General features: G+C 41.1%; 1 protein-coding gene across 3 annotated transcripts in view; it reads right to left on the reverse strand.

The window, feature by feature from the left end:
- HMGCLL1 (3-hydroxy-3-methylglutaryl-CoA lyase like 1) overlaps positions 1-26,655 on the reverse strand; it is a 108,885-nt gene that overhangs the window by 35,279 nt on the left and 46,951 nt on the right. For all 3 annotated transcript variants that reach the window (XM_073335123.1, XM_073335121.1, XM_073335120.1), the window contains 4 exons: positions 26,130-26,225; positions 24,462-24,610; positions 9,551-9,614; positions 3,612-3,800 (listed from right to left, as the gene is read on the reverse strand). In XM_073335123.1, the coding sequence (XP_073191224.1) occupies positions 3,612-3,800; positions 9,551-9,614; positions 24,462-24,610; positions 26,130-26,225 (498 nt within the window). The remainder of the gene's footprint in view (positions 1-3,611; positions 3,801-9,550; positions 9,615-24,461; positions 24,611-26,129; positions 26,226-26,655) is intronic.

The raw sequence follows: 26,655 nt of genomic DNA on the forward strand, positions 1-26,655 counted from the left end.
CAAGTCCATCAGTGCTGCTGAAGACCCGGAACGAGTGAAGGAACCAGTTCTTCACCTTTTGGCAGCTCATCACTGGCTATAGCAGACGCCACACACCTTATCTCCTAGCACTGTAAGACCTGTCTCTACCCTGGCATCTGCAGTGAACTTCTGCAGAGGGGATGAGTGTACAAAATTTGGTCTTTAACGCTGTCTTTCCAAACTAGAACTCACCTAAAAAATGTCTTAATAACTCACTTCTCTGAAAGACAAATGTTTCATCTGACCTGCTTCCCACAAGCAAAAACTCTTCCAAATAGGAATATGAAAAATAAATAAATATATCTGGAAGAAAACTGTACTCAAAACTACAGAATTAGGTTCTATTACAAACAGCAACTGCAATCTGGTATATACAAAATAATGTGTCAATATCCGTACAGCTGCAAGGTAGTGACTGAATTTATTTTATTCAATGATAAGAGCAAGAATTAAACTGCAGCCACCCATATAATATCCCAGAGCACTATCCTTTGTCCACCAGGAAAAAAATATGTACCATATAGTGTGTTTCAAAATGAAATTATGTGTGTTTTTAATCACTAAAGTTACTCAACTACAAATTAGGTTCAAACTTATTTAGTACTGAAGATCAGACAAGCTCAGGCTGATTCAAGATCAGTGAGACAATCTGTTTTCACTTTTCCTTTTTTTTTTTTTTTTACTATTTGTATCATGGTAGAACCTAGAAACCCCAATCAGGGATTAGGACCTGTGGAGCTGGGCACACTACACACATCATAAAAAGGCAATCCCTACTGCAAAGAAATTACTATCTTAGCGTATGACAAAAGACAACCAAAAGAGAAAACAAACAAAGGTGGGTAGGGAGGACCAGGTAACAGCAAAACAAATTTGGTCATTAAGTAGCAGTTTTAATACATCAGCTGCCTAGTCATTGTTCAGTGTTTTGTAGGCATCATAAGACCAATGAATTTTAAGGAGAGATTTGAAAGACGATTCTCTGTGAATTTTTATGGAGAACTCCCATGCTCAAGGGTTTTACAGTTTTCTGTGAAATTATCCATTGTGACAAAGTTCCTCCTCTACCTTGGTGGGTCCTGCACTTATTGGCAGATTTTGCTTACCTCAGAGATTCACAGCAGCCCTCAGTTTGGCCACTTTCATGGCTCAAATCTGCCATTCATTCAGATAACCTCATCACTGGCCAGCATGGGGAAAAAAGAGTAAGAACAATTCCCGCAGTTTCTGCTGATCCACCATGTGGGTCAGGGACCAGCTCAGAGACCTTCCCCTCTGGTGGAAGTTCCTGTGTTGGGTGAGGAGTTGGGAGGTTTGGGGGAACCCAGGCCCGCCCTCTACCCCGGGTTCCAGCCCAGGGCCCTATGGACTGCAGCTGTCTAGAGTTCCTTCTGGAACAGCTACGCAACAGCTACAATTCCCTGGGCTACTTTCCCCTTGGTCTCCTCCCAACACCTTCTTTGTCCTCACCACAGGACCTTCCTCCTGATGTCTGTTAACACTTATACTCCTCAGTCCTCCAGCAGCATGTCCTCTCACTCCCAGCTCCTTACCCACATACCTCACCAACTGGAGTGACAGCCTTTTTAAACCAGATGTCCTGATTAGCCTTAATTAATTCTAGCAGCTTCCCAATTGGCTACAGGTGTCCTAATTAGCCTGCCTGCCTTAATTAGTTCTAGAAAGTTCCTGAGTGTTCTGGATAGACCCTGTTATCTTACCCAGGGAAAAGGGACCTGCTTAACCTAGAACTAATGTATCTACCTTCGACCACTCTCTTGTAGCCATCTGGCCTGACCCTGTCATACCATTTATTTCTACCAGGAGACATAGCTATGTTTGCAACAGCAAAAGTGGGTGTTGATGAGCTTTGGATACCATAAGCAAAAGTTTAAGCCTCCTTAACTTGGATGCATAACCTTACTGTGCAATGTGCTACTCCAAGGCCTGAAGATGGGAAAGATGCCCCTATTGAAACATTTCCCTGCTACTCTTTTTGAGCTTTTAAAAACAACCATGTTTCAATTATAAGAGCAGAAATAAAAGACAAACTCAACAAAAAAATGATAATTTTTCACAAGCCCATATTACATAAACAAGTTGTATTTCTCTGAATCATAGAATCATAGAATATCAGGGTTGGAAGGGACCTCAGGAGGTCATCTAGTCCAACCCCCCGCTCAAAGCAGGACCAATCCCCAATTTTTGCCCCGATCCCTAAATGGCCCCCTCAAGGATTGAACTCACAACCCTGGGTTTAGCAGGCCAGTGCTCAAACCACTGAGCTATTTCTTCAAGCTTTAAAAAAAAATTCTCCTTTAGAATGAGTCTAAATATGAAAATGTTTTGTCCCAAAAATATTTTACAAAATTACAGTAGAATGAAAACAAGTGATTAGTACAGAAGGTTTCTTGAAGAAGTCAATATATCTATTATCCAAAATTATTAGTATAGAAGGGGAACAATTTTTTAAAAACACAAGTCTTTTTGCCAACTAAAATCACATTTGAAAGGGAACTAAACATGTTAGAAAGGTGTTTGATTTAACTTGTGTTACTATCTCCATGTACATAAATAGGTAATAGAAAGAGAACACCAAAGCCAAGTTAACAGTGGAAGAATAATCCAAAATATTTACTACCTGTGTGGAATAGATAACCAACAAGCCTTAGGTTAATGCCATGTGAGCAGTTCAAAATAAGTTGTTATGGCTGGTATGAAAACTCAAAATCCATTCACCGAAGGAGTAATCATACATCATTCTATTTGATATTGAGGCACTTTCTAAATTAGATGGTGCTAGACAGTCAGTCACTTTGGTAACCTGTGGACAGACAACATGCTTCCAACAAAGTGGTACCTGAGGGCTAATTAATATTTAATTTATATTCTTGTTTTCCACTAAAACCAAAGCCACATAGTATCACCACAACTGTGTCTTGGTGTGTTTATTTTGTGTGGCATTGAAGACATTAAGTAAATAAGGATATATAACTGATAATGGCTTATGAAACATGCAGTGCAGTTGTAGCCGTGTCTAACTAATGACTAACAAATTTATTTGGGCATAAGCTTTCATGGGATAAAACCCACTTCATCAGATGCATGGAGTAGAAAATACAGTAGGTAGACAGACAGACACACACACACACACCATAAAAAGATGGGGGTTGCCTTACCAACTCTTACGAGACAAATCAATTAAAGTGGGCTATTACTGGGAGGCTGTTCCAGACACTGGATTTATAGTTTATTACAACAATGATCCCTTAGAATATGTTCCACCTTGCATTTAGCTGTGATGCTCGAATGACCCTTCCCAGACCTGAAGAAGAGCTCTCTGTGGCTCAAAAGCTTGTCTCTCTCACCAGTAGAAGTCAGTCCAACAAAAGATATTACCTCACCCACCTTCTGTCTCTACTGGTTTATGAAATGACACAATCAGGGTTCTGAGGTACCCTTAGCATGTGCAAAAATAGTAATAACTATAGAAAATGCAGAAAGTAACTGGCACTTACTTCATAGAAGTTTAGCAAATGAATTAAAGTGCAAACATTACTTACAATATCTGTAAAGAGAGTCTGAATTACCTGTATGGCTGTGAGGATATTGGCTAAAGCCTGGCCATACGTGTCATGGCAGTGAACAGCAAGAGCACTCACTGGAATTTCCTTCATAACAGCTTCCAACATTCTCCTCATGCTGCCTGGGGTCCCCACACCAATTGTGTCCCCCAGAGAGATCTCATAGCAGCCCATGCTATACAGCTGTTTTGACACCTAATTAGAAAACAGAAAAGCATTCTAAAATGATGAGACGTAACCAGAGCAAAAAATAATACTTAGAATATATGGTAAAAAATGATTGCCATCTAAGTAAAACACACTGTTCCTCTCCTCTTCATAGGCAGTGCCCATGCATGGAATAATCTCCAAGCTAAATTCATCAAGTCACAACACTCTCCCTCATTCTCCCATTACACCCAAAAGAATCAAGATTTTTTTATGTTTATGGATTAACCCCCCAAACCCTTCCCCAAAGTTACCCACTTCCCTGGGGACAGAGCTGCCCCTAGGGTACAGCAAATTGGGGCAACCACCCTGGGCCCTGCACTTTGGGGGCCCCCGTACTTTGTGAGGAGACGAGTGGGGAGCTGAGGCGAGGGGCGGGCAGGGAGGAGGAGGAGCCCCCCTACCAGCCTTCCCCTCCCCGCAGTGCCTCCTGCCTGCTGGCGGGACCCGCCAATCAGCGCTTCCCCCTCCCTCCCAGCACTTACTACTGATCAGCTGTTTTGCCGCATCTGGAGGCGCTGAGGGGGAGGGGAGAGGAGCGAGGGCATAGCACACTCAGGGAAGGGGGTGGAACTGGGCTGAGAAGGGGCAGGAAAAGGTGGGGTGGGGGCTGGGCAGGGATGTGAAGAGGCATGGTGGGGGTGGCGCTTTGGAGGAAGGAGTGGAGTCGGGGCAGGGCTTGGGCGGAGCCAGGGGGAGCACCACCCCGCAGGTAGAAACTTGATGTCTATGTCCCGGGCCCCGCACCCCCCTAGGGACAGCCATACCTGGGAATTCCCCAGCTGGTCTGTCTTCCCTGTGTATCTTTTTAGTAAAGACTTGGCTTTAGGTTTGCACATTTCACAGGAACAAGCAGACTGAGTGTGCTAACTAGAGGCCTGATTTTTCTTTCCTTGGAAATCAAAGGTCTAATGAAAACCAAAGGAATTTTAGTCCCTAGATTGCTTGATTTTTAGAAAACTGGACACTAATAAAAAAATTGTCGTGAAAAAAAATTCAAAACTGTAACACAATTAAAAGTCTACAAGGTTCCTTTACTCCTAACATACAGCTCAATTTTATAAACCTTTACTCTCATGAACAGTTCTTATTCATGAGAGCAGTACCATAAACTTCACTAGAACTACTCATATGAGTAATTTAGTGCAAATAAGGGATTGCAGGATTGAGCCCATACTTTTTATTAGGAGGCATTTCCAACTACCATCACAGTCTCTTTGAATTTGTTAGGAAATGGTCTAAAAACTTATTTTCAGTTGCTGAACAGGTTTATTTCTTGCAGCATTTCCACCTGTGCTTCAAACATACTGAAAAGGACACCCTGCAGCAACAGAATCCCAGTCCGCAAATCTACTATTACAGAAATAAAAATACACTGCTTTGCAAGGTAGTTTCATTTGTATTGCATGGTACTGTTAAAGCAATTCCAGGACATCGTCAGCCGGATTGCTATATATATGTTAAAGGAGGTTGACAAAATGCTTTGCCACCAGTCCCGGAAGTACTGGTGCAATGCTGTTATTTGCTCAATTCAAAGAACAGATGAAAAAGGACTCAAGTGGATTGAATTGTTCTGTTCAAAGCTTGTAAGGCGGATATGAGTGCTATGACTATGGCAAATGTAGTAAAACCATTCTTGCTTTCAGATCCAAGATCCAGGTTCAAATCAAAATACATTTCTCACACACTTAATATAAAATAAAATAAAATAAAATAAAATAAAAGGACATTCATTACATTGTAAGCACCTTGGTGTAAGGAAGGCCCATGTCTTGCTGCAAGTCAAACACACTGCAGGTGCCTGAATAGACCATAGCTTCAAGAATGGTACTGTTACTCTGTGAGGACTTCTGCTCATAAACCTCAATCTGTTTTTGTTTTTCTTTTTTAATTTCAACATGAGTTTAAAATATTAGATTGCATCTTTTTTTTCTGGACCGTCTTTTTAACTATCTGCTGAAGATATTGTCTGGAGGTGCACTTTCAGGATGACAAGAAGAGCAGAGGCATCTCTATCCCTCGCTTCCCCTATAAGCTGCTGGAAACCACCTTCCGTCCATCAACTGCTGGGTCTTTGAGTCCCCCTTTCTCCCAAAGAGAGAGCCCAAAAGGGTCAGGTAGAAGAGGAAAAAAATTCTGCTCTGCTCCTGTTCCTCTCCTCATCAACTGAGTGCCCTCACACACCTTTCTAACTATCAGAGAGGTGAGGCTCTGGAACAGCCTCCCAATAGGAGTTGTGGGGGTAAACAACTTAATTAGTTTTAAGAAAGCTGGGCACATTTCGGAGTGGGATTATATGAGGGGGTTGCTTGTGATGATGGGAGCGGGACAGGGGTCGGCAGCCCTGGCAGTCCCTTCTGGTTTACGTCTGATATTCCCAAAGCTCATTCTTCAGGGCTTCAGGTGGTCCCCTGGAGGAATCAGGAAGGGATTTTTCTACAAACTGTATTCTAGTTTTTATTTATTTGGGTCTCCTTTCTCTGAAGCATCAAAGATGGACACAGCTAGAGATGGGACACTGGATGGGGCAGACCAATGCTCTGAGGTGACACCCAGCATTCGCTCTCTCTCACATACTCAGCTGTTTGGTCCTTGCTCACATGCTCACGGTCTAACTGTATGTAGAGCTGGGAAGGAATTTTCCTCTAGGTCCGATTGGCAGTGACTGGATGTTTTTCACCTTCCTCTACAGTGTGCGGTGCATGTCACTTGCTGGGTTAATTAGGTAATCTCACTTAATTCTCTGCCATGCAGGGATCTCAGGCACTGGTGCACCTCAGTCCCTCCTATTTTCTGCCTTGGGCACATGAAAGGTTAGGCTCCTTTGGCCTGTAATGTTTTGGTCTAATTTTGGTTGTTGAGTGTAGTGTGTGGGTGCTAGATGGTGTTGGTGGCCCGTGACATACAGGGGGTAAGACTAGTTGATATGGTGGTCCCTTCTGGACTTTAACTTTATTACCTTGCTATGATCAAAAGTTAAATTCTTAAATTGAATTTTGAAAAAACAACAATTTTTTTTTCTTTTTAACTACAGATAAACCTCATGGATTGGAAAGATGAGTAGGCGAGTACTTTCACACTGTCATATAACTATTTGCATCCTAATATTCTGGGACAAAGCTGATGAATTACATTCTTCAAAATTCCAGGAATTCGGGAATTACCAAGCCAGTATGTTAGCAATGTGGGGGGTTTTATATTCAAGAGGAGCAACTTCATCAACATTATCAAAGTAAAACCTTTTTCTATGCTACCCAGACTATTTTACTAGGTTATTCCAGTCCAAATAGTGTCTTGGTGCTAAAGGTGGACTGAAATAGGAATTGATGGCCCAATCCTGCAAATACTTACCCACATGAGTAGCCCTTACCCAGAGGGAGAGAGAAATGGCTTGTGAGTTAAGGAAACAGACTATGACTAGAAGATGGTTAGAAATCTGGTAAGCTAGACATGCATTTTGCCTGTTTTATTATTTTAAGATCTGATGTTCTCTGAAATGTTTTTGTTCTGATCAATAATACTTTGCTTTAAAAGGGCTTGGTACCACTGTTATTGCTCCTAGAGGGAACAGAATTGCAGGGTCAGAACATAAAGTCAGATCCACTGAGGTAAATCATGTTGAGACACAAAAGACTAATCCAGGGTCCGTTCTGAGAATGGGAGAATAACGGGACTCCATCCTGAGAAACTGAGGCCTGAGGGGGGGGTGCTCAAAGAAATCAGGAGGTATAAGCTGAGCATTTAGCCCTGTAACTGTGACAGCTCTGACCCAGCAAATTACATAAACAGATGTGCCTATGTGCCACCCACCCAGGCTGCTCACTGCTTCTAGTGACATAAGTGCTGGATCAGAGCCTAAATTAGTTACTTTAAGACGCTACTTTATTTTGATCACGCACAATGTGCTCATTGGTGTATGGCTATTGAAGACGACATTGAATGGGATTTGGGGGGAGGGATAGCTCAGTGGTTTGAGCATTGGCCTGCTAAACCCAAGGTTGTGAGTTCAAACCCTGAGGGGGCCATTTAGGGATCTGGGGCAAAAATTGGGGATTGGGCCTGCTTTGAGCAGGGGGTTGGACTAGTTGACCTCCTGAGGTCCCTTCCAACCCTGATATTCTATGATTCTAAGGTACAATTCAGAATACTTATATGAGTACAGGTTTACAGGATTGGGCCATTAAAGAGCACTCCTACTGTAAGGGACTAGTTTTGTGCAAGGAAGGTAAGTAGTCCTTAAAATAAGCAACACACTGAAAGAAGCCTGTTGGGGAAATGTCTGCAACAAGCAATTCATTACAGCACAGCTGACTCTGTCATCATCACTATATCTAAACCTGTGCCACTTAGTTTTCACTTCATATTAAAACCAGTCAATTCAGAAATACTGAATACCTTCCAATCTAGCAAATTTTCCAGAGAGCATGTGTGTGTGGCTGCTGTGGGAGCATTATCACAAGCTCCAAACGGGCACCAATACTCAGAGAAAATGTGGAGATAGAGGACATGCCTTGCAAGCTCCCCAGGCTGAATACAAAAAGCAATAGGGCAAAAAAAAAGGGAATATTGCCAAAAGCCAAGAGTGTGACGTGTCTTTCCCCACAATGACAATCTTTACAGCTGTTACCCGTTGTTTTATTGTGCCTCTTGATTTCTCTTTCCCCTCTTATCTCCACAGTTCTCCCTCTCTCTCTCTGACTCCCAGGAGGCCTATCCAGCTGTTTCTTAGGCCATGTCTACACGACAAAATTACATCAACTTAACTTATGTCAGAATACAGCCACCACAGTTATTAAATTGCTTGTGTGTGTCTGTACGCTTGGCTCCATGTCAGCAGTACATGTCCTCACCAGGAGCACCTTTATCAATTGTATTGTCAGTGTGGAACATTGTGGGATGGCTCCTGGCAGCCAGCAAGTCAACGTAAGCAACGCAGTGTCCACACTGACACAGTGTTGACCTAATTACATCGACTATGACTCTACACTGCTCGTGGAGTGGTGTTACTAAATCGGCATAGAGAGGTACTTAGCCAGCTGGAGACAAATTTCAGTGAAGACACTTCCACAGCTAAGTCAACGCAAGGCAGCTTATGTCGACCTGTGTAGTATAGACCAGGCCTTACTTTCCTGTTGGCTTTGCCCCTTGTCTCTCTCCATACTGGGCAAGGCAGCCTCTTTTAACCATGTTCAACAGTCTCCCCTTCCTTATTCACTTATGCCCAACAGCTTTGTAGTAAGAAAGTATTTTGTGAGTGGGTCCCTGGTCCATTCTCTCAACTAGTGGAGCTGCTGCAGATGCCCGCACTTGGGTGCTGTATGCCAAGAGGACCACGATTCAATGGCAAGTTTGACTGTAGTGGAGCAGCAAACTGGTGTCGGCACAGAGTGAATTTAACAGCAGCTGCTGCTTACAGGGGATCATGCCAGAAATAATCTCATGTAATAGGTCTATTCTCCTGTGTGTTTGAGTCTATTTTCTAAAGTATTTCCTTGCCCTTCTGTTTGAAGGAAATAACTCCTCATTTGTTGCTTTGTGACGGATTATCACCAAAGCACATTATTTGCTGTACATCTAAGTGGATAGTGCTGATCAAAATTATTCACCGAAGTCTAGAGTTTGTTTGGTTTTTGTGTTCCTTTTACATGGATTTTGATTCATTATTGACCCTTCTAGGATTAAACAGAGAAAATAATTTGAGCATGGTTAAAACATATGAAAGACAGATGGATTCTTACTTCTGCCACTTTAGCTGGTATGATGTTTCCTTCATACGGGCATCCCAATGCACAGGATACATACCTACATTCAAAAGGACAGACATAGGTAAGTGTACACTTTGTACACATATGTATTATACACATCTACTTATTAAATGCAACAAAATGTTAATGAAAGCATAGGGTTGCACAATTAGGTCAGGACATGCAAAATAAAGGTTGCAAATAGAGAGCTACTATTTTTCTTTTAACTCTAAGCGTGTAGCTTGATATACTTCTCTTCATGCTCAATGCATATCATCAAATATAAAAAACAGGAAACATGGCCAAGATAATGCTGTTGCTGGAAACTTAACTTTTAAGTTTCCAAAATCAGACTTTTTTGTTTTATACTTACCTGTATGAAAAAAAATGTAGCCATTTTTTTAAACAGTAAGAAAATATCTTTTTTTTTTTTTTTGGTCAGTCACAAAACTCAAAAACAGCTGAACAGAACTTTCTTAAAGTTTACATACCCACTCACCCTCCCCCCCCCCGAGTCTTTCAGCTGCACCAAGCATGGAAAATTTCAAAAACCCAAAGGATTTTTTTCTCCATAAGATTATGAAGTTGTAAATTAGTGAAAATAGGGGTTTGGAACAAACTGTTTTCTGACCTCTACCATAGAATTTGTTACCAAGTGAACAGAACATCAGTAGGCACGCAATATCATCTAATGGGATTATAATCGATAATCAATATAAGAATGGTAATTTTTACATAATATACAGAATATATTTACACACATAATGAAACATATTTTACATACGCATGTACATAACAGTACATCAGAGCAAGAAGAACCACATCTGATTGGGATGTGATATGAACGACCCCTGAAGCAGAGTGGGGAAAACAAAAGTAAAAGTGGGCAAAAATGTGTTTAAAGGACAATGACGTACTCCTGCCCCTTCACACAAGCTAGCAGAAGCGCTGCCCTGCTAGGCTTACATAATGCAGATGGGCATGGGGGTATGGGAGGGCATGGCAAGGTAGAAGGTGAAAAGTAAACCTAGGCAGCACTTTCTCTACTCAGACATTCCCCTCAAATGTCAATGGACTTCCAAGCAGAAATCCACCCGGTAAGTGGTGTAATAAAAGTGTGATTTCTGAAAGTTCAACAGAGTCTGTTCCACATGGATGATGTTGTCAAAGGAGTATCTACAGCATAGAACTGTGGGAAAATGGAAATCTGCAGGGTTCTTACTGGCATTAACATTCTTCTGAGGATCTTCCCCTCACCTCAGGGAAAGGCCTGATCCAAAGCCCACTGAAGTCAATGGGAGCCGTTTTGATCACAGCCCTAGGACTTAATCCTGCAGGGTACTCAGCACTCTGGCCATGATCCACTGGAGCACACAGCTATCTTTAAGCATGTGCTTATGATCTTCATTGAATCAGGGCCAGAGTGCCAGCAGTTTGCAAGGCAGAGTCCTTGGTGTATAATCAAAGAAACAGCAGAACGTACCCAAAGTCATGCAGCCAGAGGTGAGGAGAAGGGCAGGCAGAAATGTAAGGGGATCCATATGCTTCAGGAATCATGCAGCTGTAACTTTATTTCCCCTTAGAATCCCAGGTTCTGCAAGATTAGGGAGATCTCCCATGAGACTAGAACCCCTCTCAGTCTTCAGTACAAGAACGAAAAAGAGAAACTCTGCAAGGTTCACCTTTTTGAGTTTCCCGAAGCCCTTTTCTCCTGCTCAGAGTTTCACTGCAGGTGGGTCTCTTTTGGCCCTATCATAGTTATATTCAACCCTTCCCTCTCCCACAAATTTCTTGTATAATATTTTGGAGGGAAATGTTGAATTGTCATAATGGGTCAGCAGGGAGAAGGAAGATTGTTCAACTTTCCCCAACAACCAAAACCAAATGGCAAATGATCCACAAATGGTGTGCACACTATGTGGACCCTGCAACCAAAGCACACTGGGAACAGGAGCTGAGTTCTATCACTACACAGGCCTTGCAAAAGACTTTCACGTTCCGGACATTAGCTACACACAGAATAACTGAGCAAATTTATCACAACCAAAGTGCATTAAAAGCAAAATAAATCCAAGAAGAAACTAAACTCTACAATGCTATCAGCTCTTTGTCAGCTTGTTTCAGAGAGCGCTCCAGAGCCAGATCCACACCTGCTATCACTTGTGGAAGTGTGCAGCCTCTAGAGAAGCCAGTTGCAGATTCATTTGCTGCTGTTTCCTGTTTCGTATTATAGTGCAAGGCTGCATATAGTATACCATGTTTGCTGCAGATGTATTTATTTTTATTGCATAATCATGCTAAAATGTATATGCCCATCAGTAGTTGAATTCCTAGTAAGTGGATATATTAGGTCCTCTTGGAGGAAGCCATTTGTCAGAAACAGCCAGTCTTTACTCCAAGAAGGGATGTGCGGGAGGGTGTGACAGTAGATTCCCCCAGAAAGGATTCTCCAAGCCAAGACCAAAATGTATCAATCAGAACAAGATTGTTATATTCACATTTTAGTTTTTATTATTAAAAAAGTAACAAAATTACATTTATATAGTGCTAATTTACAAATGGCATTAAACAGACTATTCAAAACTACTATTATTATATTGCAGTAGCACCTAAGAGCTGTCATGCACCAGGACCCCATTGTGCTAGGTACTGTACAAGACAGAATAAATATCTCTTTTAAAAACAACGCTTTTTAAGGATTTTAGTTAGTTTAGGCTCAATCTCTATCTGGTTACCATAAAGAAACAAATTATAAGTAGACACATGCTGTGAAAAGTGTAATTTGGTACGAACACACAGTCATCATGAAAAGAACAGGAATAACTTTAACTTGCATCAGGGATACCTCTTATTCAAAAGATGGGCTAGATCAGGGGTGGGCAAACTACAGCCCTCGGGCCGGATCCAGCCTCTGAGCTGTTTGAAGCTGGCCCCCGCTCTGGCGCACCACACGGCTTGGCCCTGCTCCAGTGCTCCAGCCGGGGTGGGGCCGCACCACACAGCTTAACACTGGTTCTGCCAGGGCACTGGGTCAGGGCCGCACCACGCAGCTCCTGGCAGCCTCAGCATGGCCCTGCTCCGGCTCCTATGCGCTCCAATAGGAGCTGCAGGAGCGGTGCCTACAGATGGGGCTGCTTGCAGAGCCTCCTGGCTGCGTAGGAGCTGGAGAATTATAGAATATCACGGTTGGAAGGGACCTCAGGAGATCATCTAGTCCAACCCCCTGCTCAAAGCAGGACCAATCCCCAGTTTTTGCCCCAGATCCCTAAATGGCCCCCTCAAGGATTGAGCTCACAACCCTGGGTTTAGCAGACCAATGCTCAAATCACTGAGGTATCCCACCTCCCTGAAGGGACATGCCATTGCTTCCGGGAGCTGCTTGAAGTAAGTGCTGCTCGCAGCCTGCACCCCGTGAGCCTCTCCCCATGCCCCAACCCCCTGCCCCAGCCCTGATCCCCCTCCCGCTCTCCAAACCCCTCAATCCCAGCCCGGAGCACCCTCCTGCATCCCAAACCTCTATCCCCAGCCCCACCCCAGAGCCCACACCCCCAGCCGGAACTTGCACCTCTTCTGCACCCCTACCCCAGCCCTGATGCTCCTCCCGCCCTCCAAACCCCTCGGTTCCAGCCCAGAGCACCCTCATACACTCCAAATTCCTCATCCCCAGCCCCACCCCAGAGCCCACACCCAGGCCCCAATTTTGTGACCCTTCATGGCCCGCCATACAATTTCTATTCCCCAATGTGGCCCTTGGACCAAAAAGTTTGCCCACTCCTGGGCCAGAGTCTCTGTCCCATTAAGGCTATTTTTTTACCTTTCTGGTGGCATAAAGCATCCTGCATTTCACAGAGTTCAAAGGGCTCCATGTGGATTCATTTGGTTTGATATAGGCCACCATCATGGCTGAACCTTCTTCTTAACCCTCCCCAGTGCTGGCATTTGGTCATGGCAAAGGGGACAGGTTTGGGGTACTCCCATTTCCCACTGATCCATGGCTGCCAAAACTTCTCCTTGGGACTGTGGGTAGTAACGTAATATAGAGCAAGAATACAGATCAATTTACCACTCAAGTGCTAAAATGTGTTCTTCCAATTACTATTAAGGGCTTGTCATTTTGGTGCAATTTCAAGTGTGGATACAGTTATACCAATATAGAGTGTTTATATCAGTACAGCTGATTATGTTAAATTTACTTAATATAAATATGCTACAGTAAATATATAACTGCATCCACAGTAAAGGGTTACACAAAGCATTACAAAATGTTGTGTAGACCAGCCCTCAGGGATCTTAGCATGCAAGAAAAATAATCACGAGACCAAAGTTTCTAGCTGTATTAATAAAAAAAAAAATACTGCTTTGAAAAGTACTGATTTTCACCGGGTTAGGTTGTTGGTGTTTAGTTCATAGTATAATAAGCACTTTTATATGTGAAGAAAATGCAGCACTTTAAAGCCAGATTTGGCTTAAACAAAATTGCTGAAATCAGAGAAGCTGAGTTGAACAATAATAGAAGGGAAAGAGACATTACTGAGGTGAAAAGAAAAGGAGTACTTGTGGCACCTTAGAGACTAACAAATTTATTAGAGCATAAGCTTTCGTGAGTTAGAGCTCACTTCATCAGCTTTGCTCTAATAAATTTGTTAGTCTCTAAGGTGCCACAAGTACTCCTTTTCTTTTTGCAGATACAGAGTAACACGGTTGCTACTCTGAAACCTGTCATTACTGAGGTGGATTAACAAGAAAATTGTGCTTGAAACAGAGGAAGGTTTAGTGTGATGTTGTTGTATCAATACAAATTAGAGTATCTTGGTAATTGCAACTTTTCAATTTTTTTTTAAATGAATAGCTGTCTATTAATTTCTAACACTCCGTATTGTGAAAATATTTACTGAAGTGAAAAAAAAAAAACCTCCTGCTATAAATAACTAAATATTGTGGAGATAATAAGCAAGTTTTCCAAATATTTTATTTCAAATTAGTTCAAACACCACAACAACCTATAACAGAATCAGAACACCTAAAATAAATAGTGATTCTGCAATCCCCCCTCCATCCCCATTATTTTGCATCCTATTGTGTGTGTTATCATGGAAGGAAAAACAATACCTTTTTTTCCATATATTTAACAGTTCTTTTTAGTACACTGGAACTTCTTCTTTAACATAAATGGGAAAATAGCCTTAGTTGGAGTAGTTACATGTACTAAACAATGATTGACAAAAGGCTTATTGTTATAGCACACATATACCATGGCATAAAATAAGTAACAAAATAAACAGAGTACACTGTATTTATATATCTCAAACTTTGAATAAGTCAACTGGTGGCCAAATTATGCTCAAACCTAGAGGTAAACTAAATCATGTTAGACATTCCAATGTTCTTTTGTGCTACTGAGAAATCCATAATACTGGTCACATTTAAAATTTCAGGATTCAAAAAGAAAACATTTTTGAAGGAATAATATATAGTAATTTAGAACTGCATGCTTTAATTTAAAGAATGGAAGCTCTTACAAGGAAATATTTTAGAATTAGAGCAGTTTTTTATTACGGCGAGTATTTCTTTGTATTTTCCAGTTCTATGGCCCTGATACTGAAGACACTTGCATAAATGAGTAACTTTACACATATGGGTCTCCACAATGCCCACAGAGACTACTCACATGCAGAAGCATTTTCAGGATGGGGGCATACATTTATAATATGGCTGTCCAATGGTGCTGGTTGTTGTTGTTGTTGTTGAAGTTAGAGTAGAAATGCATACTTCTCTCATTTTTACTGTTATATTTGCTCCATATCAACCTCTGACCCAGAGAGACAGTCCTAAAGAACTTACATATGCATTTGAGCATTTACAATTTATGTGTGTCTTTTGAAGTTTTGGAATATATTAATGTGAAAGGAATCTAGCCTAACCAGAATTTACTTAACATTTTCTTCTTATGCTACATTTAGATTTACTAATAAAACACAAGTGAATACTTGCAATTATGTGCCATGGTTTTCCATTAACCCTATCTGTTTTGTTTCATTTTAATCACTGGGAAAATATAGTGAGATTTTCAATGTTATCTGAATTACACATTAAAGAGTGAAATTGTAAAGGCAGAAGTTTTAGCGCCATTTCACATGCAAAATATGCACAGGAGCCATTAACTGACCACAGCTTTGGCACAGTGTCCTCACAGAACGTGTCCCAGATGTTATTGTAAAGTTTTGTGCACATACAAAAAAAAAACCTTTATGACACCAATAAATGGCATAACTTTATAGACCATATGCAAGCTTTCTATTTTTCATAAACATTTGAACTATTTCAGTAAACATTAGAAGACTGTATACTGCGTTACCGACTTTCAGTGTGACAGCTGACAGCATAAATTTTCTGGATGATGATCAAGTAAATGTTGGTGCAGCTGCAGCAACAGTAAGACATGCTGAAGCTTAAACTGTTCGAATACATTTTTCATCAAATTCACAAATTGCCAATGATTTACACTCACGACGTAAATTCTAGATGGCCAGTAAAAATAGAAAATAAAATTTGAACCCTTTAAAATTATTTTTGGAAGTATTTTTCATCTGCACAAATAAGAAATTAGGGCAAGGTATCAAATTATCCATTTCCTGCAAATAAATAACACATTAAACAACAATAGTGCTTTAGAAGAGAAAATCTCTGTATTGAAAAAACATATAAATACAATTTATGCACATTAATACACAAATCTGTTTTTACTACCTAGGTAATTCAAGTAAAATATGTAGCCCGCAAAATTAGAGGCTAAATCCTGTGGACTCTTAGGAGTTTGTGAAGTAAAGGCTGCAGGGTTTGGCCTGAGTTCAGGATGTTGATTTTCAGTGTACTGAGGTCACAAAAACAAAATCATTTCAGCATAATCTTTATTCTGGATTTATCTGTCTTAACAGGCCTATCCACAAAAGCTATTCCATTACATTCTATTTATTGCAATATAAAATAAATTACGAAGTACTTATCCCTCATCATTAAAATTGCAAGTCAAAACAAAACTGAACCAGCACTACTGCTTGCCAGATAAAGATAAATCAGCCAAACAACAGATACCAATTGAAAATACCTCAAGTATTTGCTATTCTCTCAGATACAAACACTCAAATTTCCCTCCACATGCACAGCCCACAAAAACTTGGGGGAAAGGATGGGCTTTGCAATGTGCCCAGAATGTCAATAGATCTGTACTGTTTTGGACCAAAGGGGAAGTGCATTCAAACTGTAAATAGCCCTCCTTCTGCCTATGAAATACTGAGTTCCAGGGATTTCTATGAGTTTCCAAATTGCCAGTTAACTTGACATGCAACTCCTGCACTAGGGCTCTGTGGAAGCAATGGCATGAAGAAGAACGATTTGTCACTAGGCCCTGCCCAAAGAGTACTGAATTTAGACCATAAATGATATCTGAAGCTCTCAGCCTCTCTCTCTGTCATCGATCAAAGTACCTATGTTTGCTCTCTCAGAACACCAAATCCCAACTGAAAATTATAAAGTCTTTAGCCATCCCACCATCATGTAATTCCTTACTGATTTTCCACAGGTCAGAGACTTCGTCTCTGCTTGGGATCTTAGCTCAGTACTGATAAAGTTAACGGATGCACATACTGTCATGTTGGGAAAGTGCACTTTATTTCACCTGCCATTAAAGAGAGCTTTCTTTAAAAAAAAAATCACAATTGCATATGTGAACACACTGAGTGAGACTTTGATGACTGATCCGTCGTCTTTCACTGTATTCCACAGGGACAAAGTGTCTTTGTGTTTGCATAGAATTTTTTTTTGACAAAATAGTGCCTGAGTTTCACTTAAATCAGAGCATTCATCTCCTGGCTATCCTTCCAAAAGCTGATTTTCACCTGAGAAAAACTAGGCTTCATATACGTGATGTTAAGGGGAAGTTACATTCTATTTTAATGGGACAACACGATTTAGGAAGCCTCCTAATATAAACTTTTTGTAACATTGGTAACCAGTGTAAGGGAAATGCCATTTCCACTCTAAGCCTGTTGAAATGGATTAGATTAGGCATTTAGATGGGTCATCCTTCAACTAGGGTGATATGATGAGATGGTCTTACATCTCACTCTGCTATGGATAGCCTGCTTCCATAGTGTGTCCATTACAAATATATGCAGCGATTCTACTTGGAGTTTTGCACACATTTACCAAGACTGTGTCTATTCATCCGGCATCTAGATCTGATGGTCTACACTGGGAGGAAATTCTTTAATCCTTGTGTAGTTAGAAATATTCAGCCCACCTTTTTGAAGTTTTTACAGCTAGCTAGACTCCCATAATAGATAACTCGAAGAAGCTTCCAGTAATTGTGGTGGTTCTCGAGTTTTGCCTTTGTGTGCTGATGCTACTCACTCACACATTCTCATATTCCTCAGAGCTCCAATCTCTCACAGGATTCTGGAATTTAGCAGAGGGAACTGAAGTGGGGGACTGAAAAGCCCTTTCTAACCTCATTTATCGATATTGAGTGCTAGGACTGCACTCATACAGTCCCAATGATCCGCAGAAGGTTCCCAAAATTGTGCAGCACCAGGGAAATTGTGCCGCACGTGCTGCTTACAAACAGGGAAGAACTGGTCAGGGAAGTGGAAATGGGTGGCAACCTGGGTAGCAGTGACCATGAGATGGTCGAGTCCAGGATCCTCACAAAAGGAAGAAAGGAGAATAGCAAACTACGGACCCTGGACCTCAGAAAAGCAGACTTTGATGCCATTAGGAAACTGATGGGCAGAATCCCCTGGAGGTTAATATGAGGGGGAAAGGAATCCAAGAAACCTGGCTGTATTTTAAAGAAGTCTTATTAAGGGTGCAGGAACAAACCATCCCAATGTGCAGAAAGAATAGCAAATATGGCAGGTGACCAGCTTGGCTTAACAGTGAAATCCTCAGTGAGCTTAAACACAAAAAGGAAGCTTACAAGAAGTGGAAACTTGGTCAGATGACTAGGGGTGAGTATAAAAATGTTGCTCAAGCATGCAGGGGTATAATTAGGAAGGCCAAAACACAACTAGAGTTGCAGCTAGCAAGGGATGTGAAGGGTAAGAAGAAGGGCTTCTACAGGTATATTAGCAACAAGAAAAAGGTCAGGGAAAGTGTGGGACCCTTAATAAATGGGGGAGGCAACCTAGTGACAGATGATGTGGAAAAAGCTGAAGTACTCAATGCTTGTTTTGCCTCTGTCTTCACAGACAAGGACAGCTCCCACACTGCTGCACTGCATCATCACATTATGGGGAGGAGGTGAGCAGCCCTCAGTGGCAAAAGAACAGGTTAAGGACTATTTAGAAAAGCTGGACAAGCACAAGTTCATGGATCCAGATCAAATGCATCCAAGGGTGCTGAGGGAATTGGCTGATATGATTGCGGAGCCATTGGCCATTACCTTTGAAAACTCGTGGTGATTGGCAGAGGTCCCAGATGACTGGAAAAAGGCAAATATAATGCCCATCTTTAAAAAAGGGAAGAAGGAGAACCCGGGAAACTACAGACCAGTCAGCCTCACCTCAGTCCCTGGAAAAATCATGGAGCAGGTCCTCAAGTAAACCATTTTGAAGCACTTGGAGGAGAGGAAGGTGATCAGGAACAGTCAACATGGATTCACCAAGGGCAAGTCATGCTGACCAACCTGATTGCTTTCTATGATGAGATAACTGGCTCTGTGGTATGAGGAAAGCAGTGGACCTGATATATCTTGACTTTAGCAAAGCTTTTGATACAGTCTCCCACAGTATTCTTGCCTGCAAGTTAAAAAAGTATGGATTGGATGAATGGACTATACGGTGGATAGAAAGCTGGCTAGATTGTCAGGCTCAACGGGTAGTGATCGATGGCTTGATGTTTAGTTGGCAGCTGGTATCAAGCAGAGTGCCCCAGGGGTCAGTCTTGGGGCCAGTTTTGTTCAACATCTATATTAATGATCTGGATGATGGGATAAATTGCACCCTTAGCAAGTTCGCAGATGACACGAAGCTGGGGCGAGATGAAGATATGCTGGAGGGTAGGGATAGGGTCCAGAGTGACCTAGACAAATTGGAGGATTGGACTAAAAAAAATCTGATGAGGTTCAACAGAGTCCTGCACTTAGGATGGAAGAATCCCATGCACCGCTACAGGCTGGGGACCGACTGGCTAAGCAGCAGTTCTGCAGAAAAGGACCAGGGGATTACAGTGGATGAGAAGCTGGATATGAGTCAGCAGTGTGCCCCCGTTGCTGTTAGGGGGCTTATTCCTTCACCCACTTACTTCCCTGGTCCTTCTCACATGAACAGAGAGCAACAATACCTGAAGTCCAAAAGTGCAAACAATTTGATGTTTATTGGGGTGCACTTCCAGCAAGCATGGTTCCAGTTTCCTTCCTTAGTGTCCCCCTTCCCAGCTCTGACACCACAGAGCCTTACCTGTGTCCCTGTTCCCATTCCCCCCCTTAGCAAAACATGATTCCAATTCCCCCCCACACTCCCCCCACACACTTCCTGATTGACTGCAGACTATACAGTAAAACTTGAGTTCTGCTTAGCTATACCTTAACCAACCATTTTACTGAAATTTAACTAACCAATCCTAACATATTGTAACATGATTATTTAACCAATTATATCCCACCACCTTAATTAGTTTACACCCAGCAAAATTAATTATATAGCAGACAAACAATAACAGAACCAGACAGCAATTATATAGACAAACAATAGGGAAATGGGGACTATAGTGATAGAACAACAAAGAAATGAGGATTTCACATCCCAGCTATTGATAAGTGAATTCTTGCCAGACAGGATGCTATCAAACTAAGTTTCCTTTTACATCTTCTAGGCACTTCCCTTTCTCTGGAGGCAACAGGCATTATCAGGACAGGAGTGTATTCCTAACAGCCCAATAGCACCTTATTTCAGTGTGACTAGTTTGGAATGTGAGGATCTCTCCGTTCACTTCCCAGCTTATGGCTGCCTCTGCGGCTTAGCCAAAGGCCTTAGCCTAAGAACAGGGTGTCAGACTGTCACAGAAAGAGAAGGCCCTTACACCGGCAGACAGTGATTTTGATTCTTTTATACCTCTATAACTAGCTAAGTGATAAGAATACACCTAAATTCTTTGAGTATAGGCCTTTACAGACAGGCCTGAATATCTATATCCTAACAGTTGCCAAGAAGGCTAACAGCATATTGGGCTGCATTAGTAGGAGCATTGCCAGCAGATTGACGGAAGTGATTAGTCCCCTCTATTCGGCACTGGTGAGGCCACATCTGGAGTATTACGTCCAGTTTTGGGCCCCCCACTACCGAAAGGATGTGGACAAACTGGAGAGAGTCCAGTGGAGGGAAACAAAAATGATCAAGGGGCTGGGGCACATGACTTACGAGGAGCAGCTGCGGGAACTGGGTTCGTTTAGTCCACAGAAGAGAAGAGTGAGGGGGGATTTGATAGCTGCCATCAACTACCTGAAGGGGGATTCCAAAGAGGATGGAGCATGGCTGTTCTCAGTGGTGGCAGATGACAGAACAAGGAGCAATGGTCTCAAGTTGCGGTGGGGGAGATCTAGGTTGGATATTAGGAAACACGATTTCACTAGGAGCGTGGTGAAGCACTGGAATGAGTTACCTAGGGAGGTGGTGGAATCTCTATCCTTAGAGGTTTTAAGGCTCAGTTTGACAAAGCCCTGGCTGGGATGATTTAGTTGGTGCTGGTCCTGCTTTGAGCAGGAGGTTGGACTAGATGACCTTCTGAGGTCTCTTCCAGCCCTAATCTTCTACGATTCTATGAAATACATCTCACAATCGTCAATATGCAGAAACACTCAAAAACCCATAGTACCTCATAAATTACCTTCTTTGATTCTACTTGTGGTGTTTAGATGTTGCTTGTAATTATTAGAATTGGGAGCACTGGCTGTTGGGAGTCTGAAAGGACAGGAAACAGGAAGGAGGGGGGAGGAGTTGCGAGGCTGGGAGAAAGCTACAGAGGGTGCAGCAGCAGCTTGATAAAGAGGTTTCCACTTTGAAAATAAAGTCCTGTTGAAGGTTGTTAGTACCTTGCCTGGCTAATACAACATTTTGGTGACGAAGATGGATCTTCTCCCTCTGAACCCACCTGCACCCTTTCTGCAAAGCCCAGGTGAGCCTCCAATTGCTTTTACTGCCTGGAGCCATATGTTTGAGACTTATCTGCTTGCAATCAGTGCTACAGAGATTTCTGAAGTAAGAAAGTGTGCTCTGCTAATCCACTGCTTTGGAGCAGAAGGGCAGCGTATATTTTACACTTTTCCCCTTGCAGATGATAAATATGAGACTGCACTCACTGCATTAAAAAAATTTTGTTGTGCCAAAAGTGAATGTAGTAGCTAATCGCTACAGATTTCGCCAGCGTGAGCAGAAACTAGGGGAAACTATAATGCAGTATATTGCTTCCCTGAGGAATCTGGTTGTAATTTGTGACTTTGGGAATATGGCAGATGAGATGATTAGAGACCAGCTCATTGAGAAAACAACCATGCTTCATGTAAGAGAATGCTTACTTCTAGAACCACAACTTACACTAGAAAAAGCAATAACCATTGCTACTCAGATTGAGTCAGCTACAGCTGAAGCCAAAATAATGAGCATAGATACAGGAGGCACAGTCCAGGTTGTGACTCCTTTGCAGAAAAGTTCACTACCACTGCAGACACACAATTGCAAGAGGAAAACTAATGAAAAACCACCGAATCAGCAAATTCAAAATACAATAAAAGCATGTTTTCACTGTGGATCCCCACAACACCTTGCAAGCTACCCAGGACGTCCAGCAAAAGTAGCTCAGTGCAATCATTGCAAAAAGATTGGACATTTTGCTAAAGTATGTCGCAGCAGCCAGTTCAATCAACAAGTACATGCAGTTACAATACCAGATGTTACTGTGCTGAGCGTGGACAAAATCACTACTGTACATATGTCAGAACAGATAAAGTGCACTGTAAACATTTCCGCCATACCCTCAGGCAAACCACACTCTATTCAGCTAATGTTGGACACTGGCTCAGCAGTATCTATTCTACCTGATTCCATCTATCTGCATTACTTTAAAGATGTGCCTCTTACTGAACCCAAACTTCACTTGGTGTGCTATTTGAAAAACCATATTCCAGTACATGGCTGCCTGCCAGTAATAGTTACTTTTGGTGATTGCTGTGTAACTTCAGAGTTCTACATTGTCCACAAAGGCACTCCTATCCTTGGCAGAGATTTATTGGCTGCTTTAAATCTCAGGGTAGTTAATGGACAAATTGATCTTCCTCAGCAAAGCACTCTTGCGGTACACACACCAGTTTCAGCTGGGACCCAACACCAGGTTGAGGAGAAACTCGGCTGTGCTTATGGGTTTCTGCATAAAGTTAAAATGAGGAATAATATGATGCCTGTAAGACAGAAGTTACGGCGCTTACCATTTTCAGTCAGGGAAGCTGTTTCAGAGGAACTTAGAAAATTTGTTCAAAAGGACACTATTGAAGAGATCGACTCCTCGGAATGGGTTTCACCTATAGTAGTGACACAGAAGAAGGGTGGAGGCATTCGCCTTTGTGTGGACTTAAGGGAGTCAAATAAAGCTATTGTGATTGACAGCCATCCTCTTCCTCACATAGAAGAAATATTTGCAGAACTCCGTGGAGCAAAGATGTTTTCTCCTCTTGATTTGCAGAGCGTATAACCACCAGGTTATGTTGTATGAAGATAGCAGAGACCTCACAGCATTTATTACATGAGGGACTATTTCGTTTTAAACGTGTTCCATACAGTCTCACATCTGCCTCAAGTGCCTTTCAAAAAATGATGTCATTGATTCTGAAGAATCAACATGGAGTTGAGTACTATCTGGATGATATTATCGTGTCTGGAAATACTTCTGAGGAGCATGACAATAATCTGCAGTCTGTACTAAACTGCGTCAGCAAAGCAGGCCTCAAGCTCAATAGGTCTAAATGCAAATATAGACTAACTGAACTCTCCTTTCTGGGGCATACAATTTCACAGGTTGGACTAAAACCTGATCCAGATCATATCCTGGCAATTTCAATTGCTCCTCCTCCAACAGATTTGCAAACCTTATGTTCATTCTTGGGTCTTACCTCCTGGTATGCAAAATTCATTCCCAATTATGCTTCTGTCATTGAACAACTGGAAAAATCCTGAAACCTGTAACTCTTTACAGTGAGACAGGAGATGGAACAGGGAAACAAGGATGGTTAAGAGGGCTGTAACTTTATACTCAAAATTTCTATGAAAAGGAGATATTCTGGAGAAATTAGTATACTTGAGAGGTCAAGAGCATGATGCATTGGAAACTCTGCAAGTTTCAACCCCTGGAGTTTCTAGAGTAACTTTTCTCCCTCTCATGGGTTTTTTTGCTGGCGGAAATTTATCATATAATTTCTATGTATTGATTCACTGCCTCCAAGTAATAAAAATATAGCCCACCTAGTTTATTTTCATAACTCAGAAAAAAAACAATATTGTGAGTTCTTACTACTGGTCACGGTACATAACAGCGCATACCAAACATTATTCTCAGACTTGTGGCAACAGCATTGATAACAACAGTGCATAAAAAAGGATATAAACTAATACATAAAAATTAGTTTTTGCATTTCTGAACAAAGCAACATTTATCAATGGTTGCTAAAATGTAGAGAGCAAAAATATGTTTGAGCTTTTAGAAAATATTGTTACACAATAGATTCTATTTATAAAAGTTATTTAAAATGTATGGAATTTGATCATGTCAATTTCTGTTTGCTAACCAACAGCAATATGACTATGAAGTTACATTGCAAACTGCAGTTCATAAATTGAGATTACATATGAAGCTTTATAATTACCCTCGCACTGGAATATTCATATTTCTTGCTGATTTAGTAACTTCTTCAAATTTTTCTATGCTTTCTTCTATGGAACAATTAATATTCATTTTGTTGAAAGATTCAGATGCTGCACCAAATACTGATATCTCTGTAGCTCCTGCTGCAATCTGTAAAATGTAATTCAATAAAACAGAACTGTAAAGATGTATTAATATAAGTAAGCTAAGTATTGTATTCTGTAATGAAGAAAGAAATTCTAGATCCTTAGTTTTAAACAAATTTAACAATATATTAGTCAATACAGTATACAGTATATAACTCTACCTGAAGTTATAATAATTGTAACTTTAACTCTAAATTTTCTTCAGTCTATTTGCAACCATATAGATTTCATATCATTTGCCCTCTTAATTAACTCAAATCACCAGGGCATACTTCCTTCCCTTTGTTATTAAATGGGATAAGGCTAGTTACTGCTTTATCAATTAGCACATGAGTTTTTAAAATGATAAGCTTAGGTAATAAATTGCAAGAAATGATGATTAAACAGCCACAGGTGTTTAATTGTAGTGTACACATACCCTTAGTCTCCATCAGGCAGCTCAAACACAATCTGTTCTGAGATTAAACTGCTAACAGCAATAGGGGAAAGAACAAAAATAAATTTGAGAGAGAAGGGAAGAGCATTCCATTAGAAAAAAGTACTGTTTGATTTGGGAAGGCTTGTTTCCTATTGGAAGGGAACCAGGGCACAGGCAGTGTGACCTAGAAGTCACAGCTGGCCTGGCACAATACAGTAGTCAGCAAGCCAGGATCAGGATAATCACTGGGTCCCAGATCAACAGATGAGTCAGGATCAGAATCAGGCTAGGGTGAGAGACCAGAGGTTGTGGCCAGACTGGAGCCCCAGGTCAAGGTCAGAGTCAAATTACTAGGTCACAGGCAGGGTCACAGAGATGGCTATTAGGCCTAATAGCCGAAGAGCAAATCAGCAGGTTCTGCAGGACTGGGGCCTAAACTCCTGGCTTTGGTAAAAAAATGAAATTGCCATCCCACAAGAATTTCCAAATTTCATTTAGTCCCCAATCAGAAAAAAAGTAGAAATCTTGACATTTTTCACAAAATGAAATATTCTAAAATATTTTTGACCTTATTGATACATTTCTTTTCAGTAAGGTTGAAACTGTGAGTTTTAACTTTACCCTTTTGACTATTACAATATAACATAAGATAAAATAGTCAAAACAAAACATTTTGAACTTAAAGAAAAGGTCATTTCCTATTGAAAATTCTGACAACAATAAGTATTTCCACAAAAACTTTCAATTTTGCTGAATCTGCATTTTCTGATGGAAAAACATTTTATTGGGAAATTTTCAACCAGCTGTAATATCAACAAGCTAAAGAATGAAAAGAAATTCTTTGTTTCTTTCTTAGGGTATGTACTACAACATTTATGGCATCTTATAAAGGACTGCGTGGTTGATACTGGCCACTAAAATTACATTTATCGCTCTGTAAAATTTGTGAGTTTCTTCATGAAAACTGACACTTTCAGAAAAAAAATACAGCCTAATTCTAACAGGACTGGGTAAATGATATGAAATAGCTAGTTTATGGTACTGTGCATAAAGTGTTTGAAACATGAAGAACTTAACTGCAGACACACGCTAGCAATCCACTTACAGCAGAAAGAAAACCTTGAAGATTAGGGGTGAGTACAGGATATTGGACCCCGGGGTGCCGCTCGATCCCTCTCATTACTTCTGTGTGATCTGCCATCTTAAATACATAAATATTTTGCATTTATTTATTATGCTAATTAATAATTATCTACTGACTTTTTATTTTAAAAAAAGGTAGATAAGAATTTAAGGAGGTATCTATAACAGGACCGCTTGGAAATAGTGAAGAACACCTCGACAGCCCAACACTGTGGCATTTAATTTCAGATGGGGAACTATGCAAAAATGAGGACGTTAGTTAAACAGAAATTAAAAGATACAGTAACTAGAGTGAAATCCATGCAAGCTGCATGGACACTTTTCAAAGACACCATAATAGAGGCTCAACTTAAATGTATACCCCAAATTAAAAAACACAGTAAAAACTAAAATAGAGCCACCGTGGCTTAACAACCATGTAAAAGAAGCAGTGAGAGATAAAAAGGCATCTTTTAAAAAGTAGAAGTCAAATCCTAGTGAGGTAAATA

This window comes from Lepidochelys kempii, chromosome 3 (genome assembly GCF_965140265.1).
Source record: "Lepidochelys kempii isolate rLepKem1 chromosome 3, rLepKem1.hap2, whole genome shotgun sequence".
Taxonomy (NCBI): Eukaryota; Metazoa; Chordata; order Testudines; family Cheloniidae; genus Lepidochelys; species Lepidochelys kempii.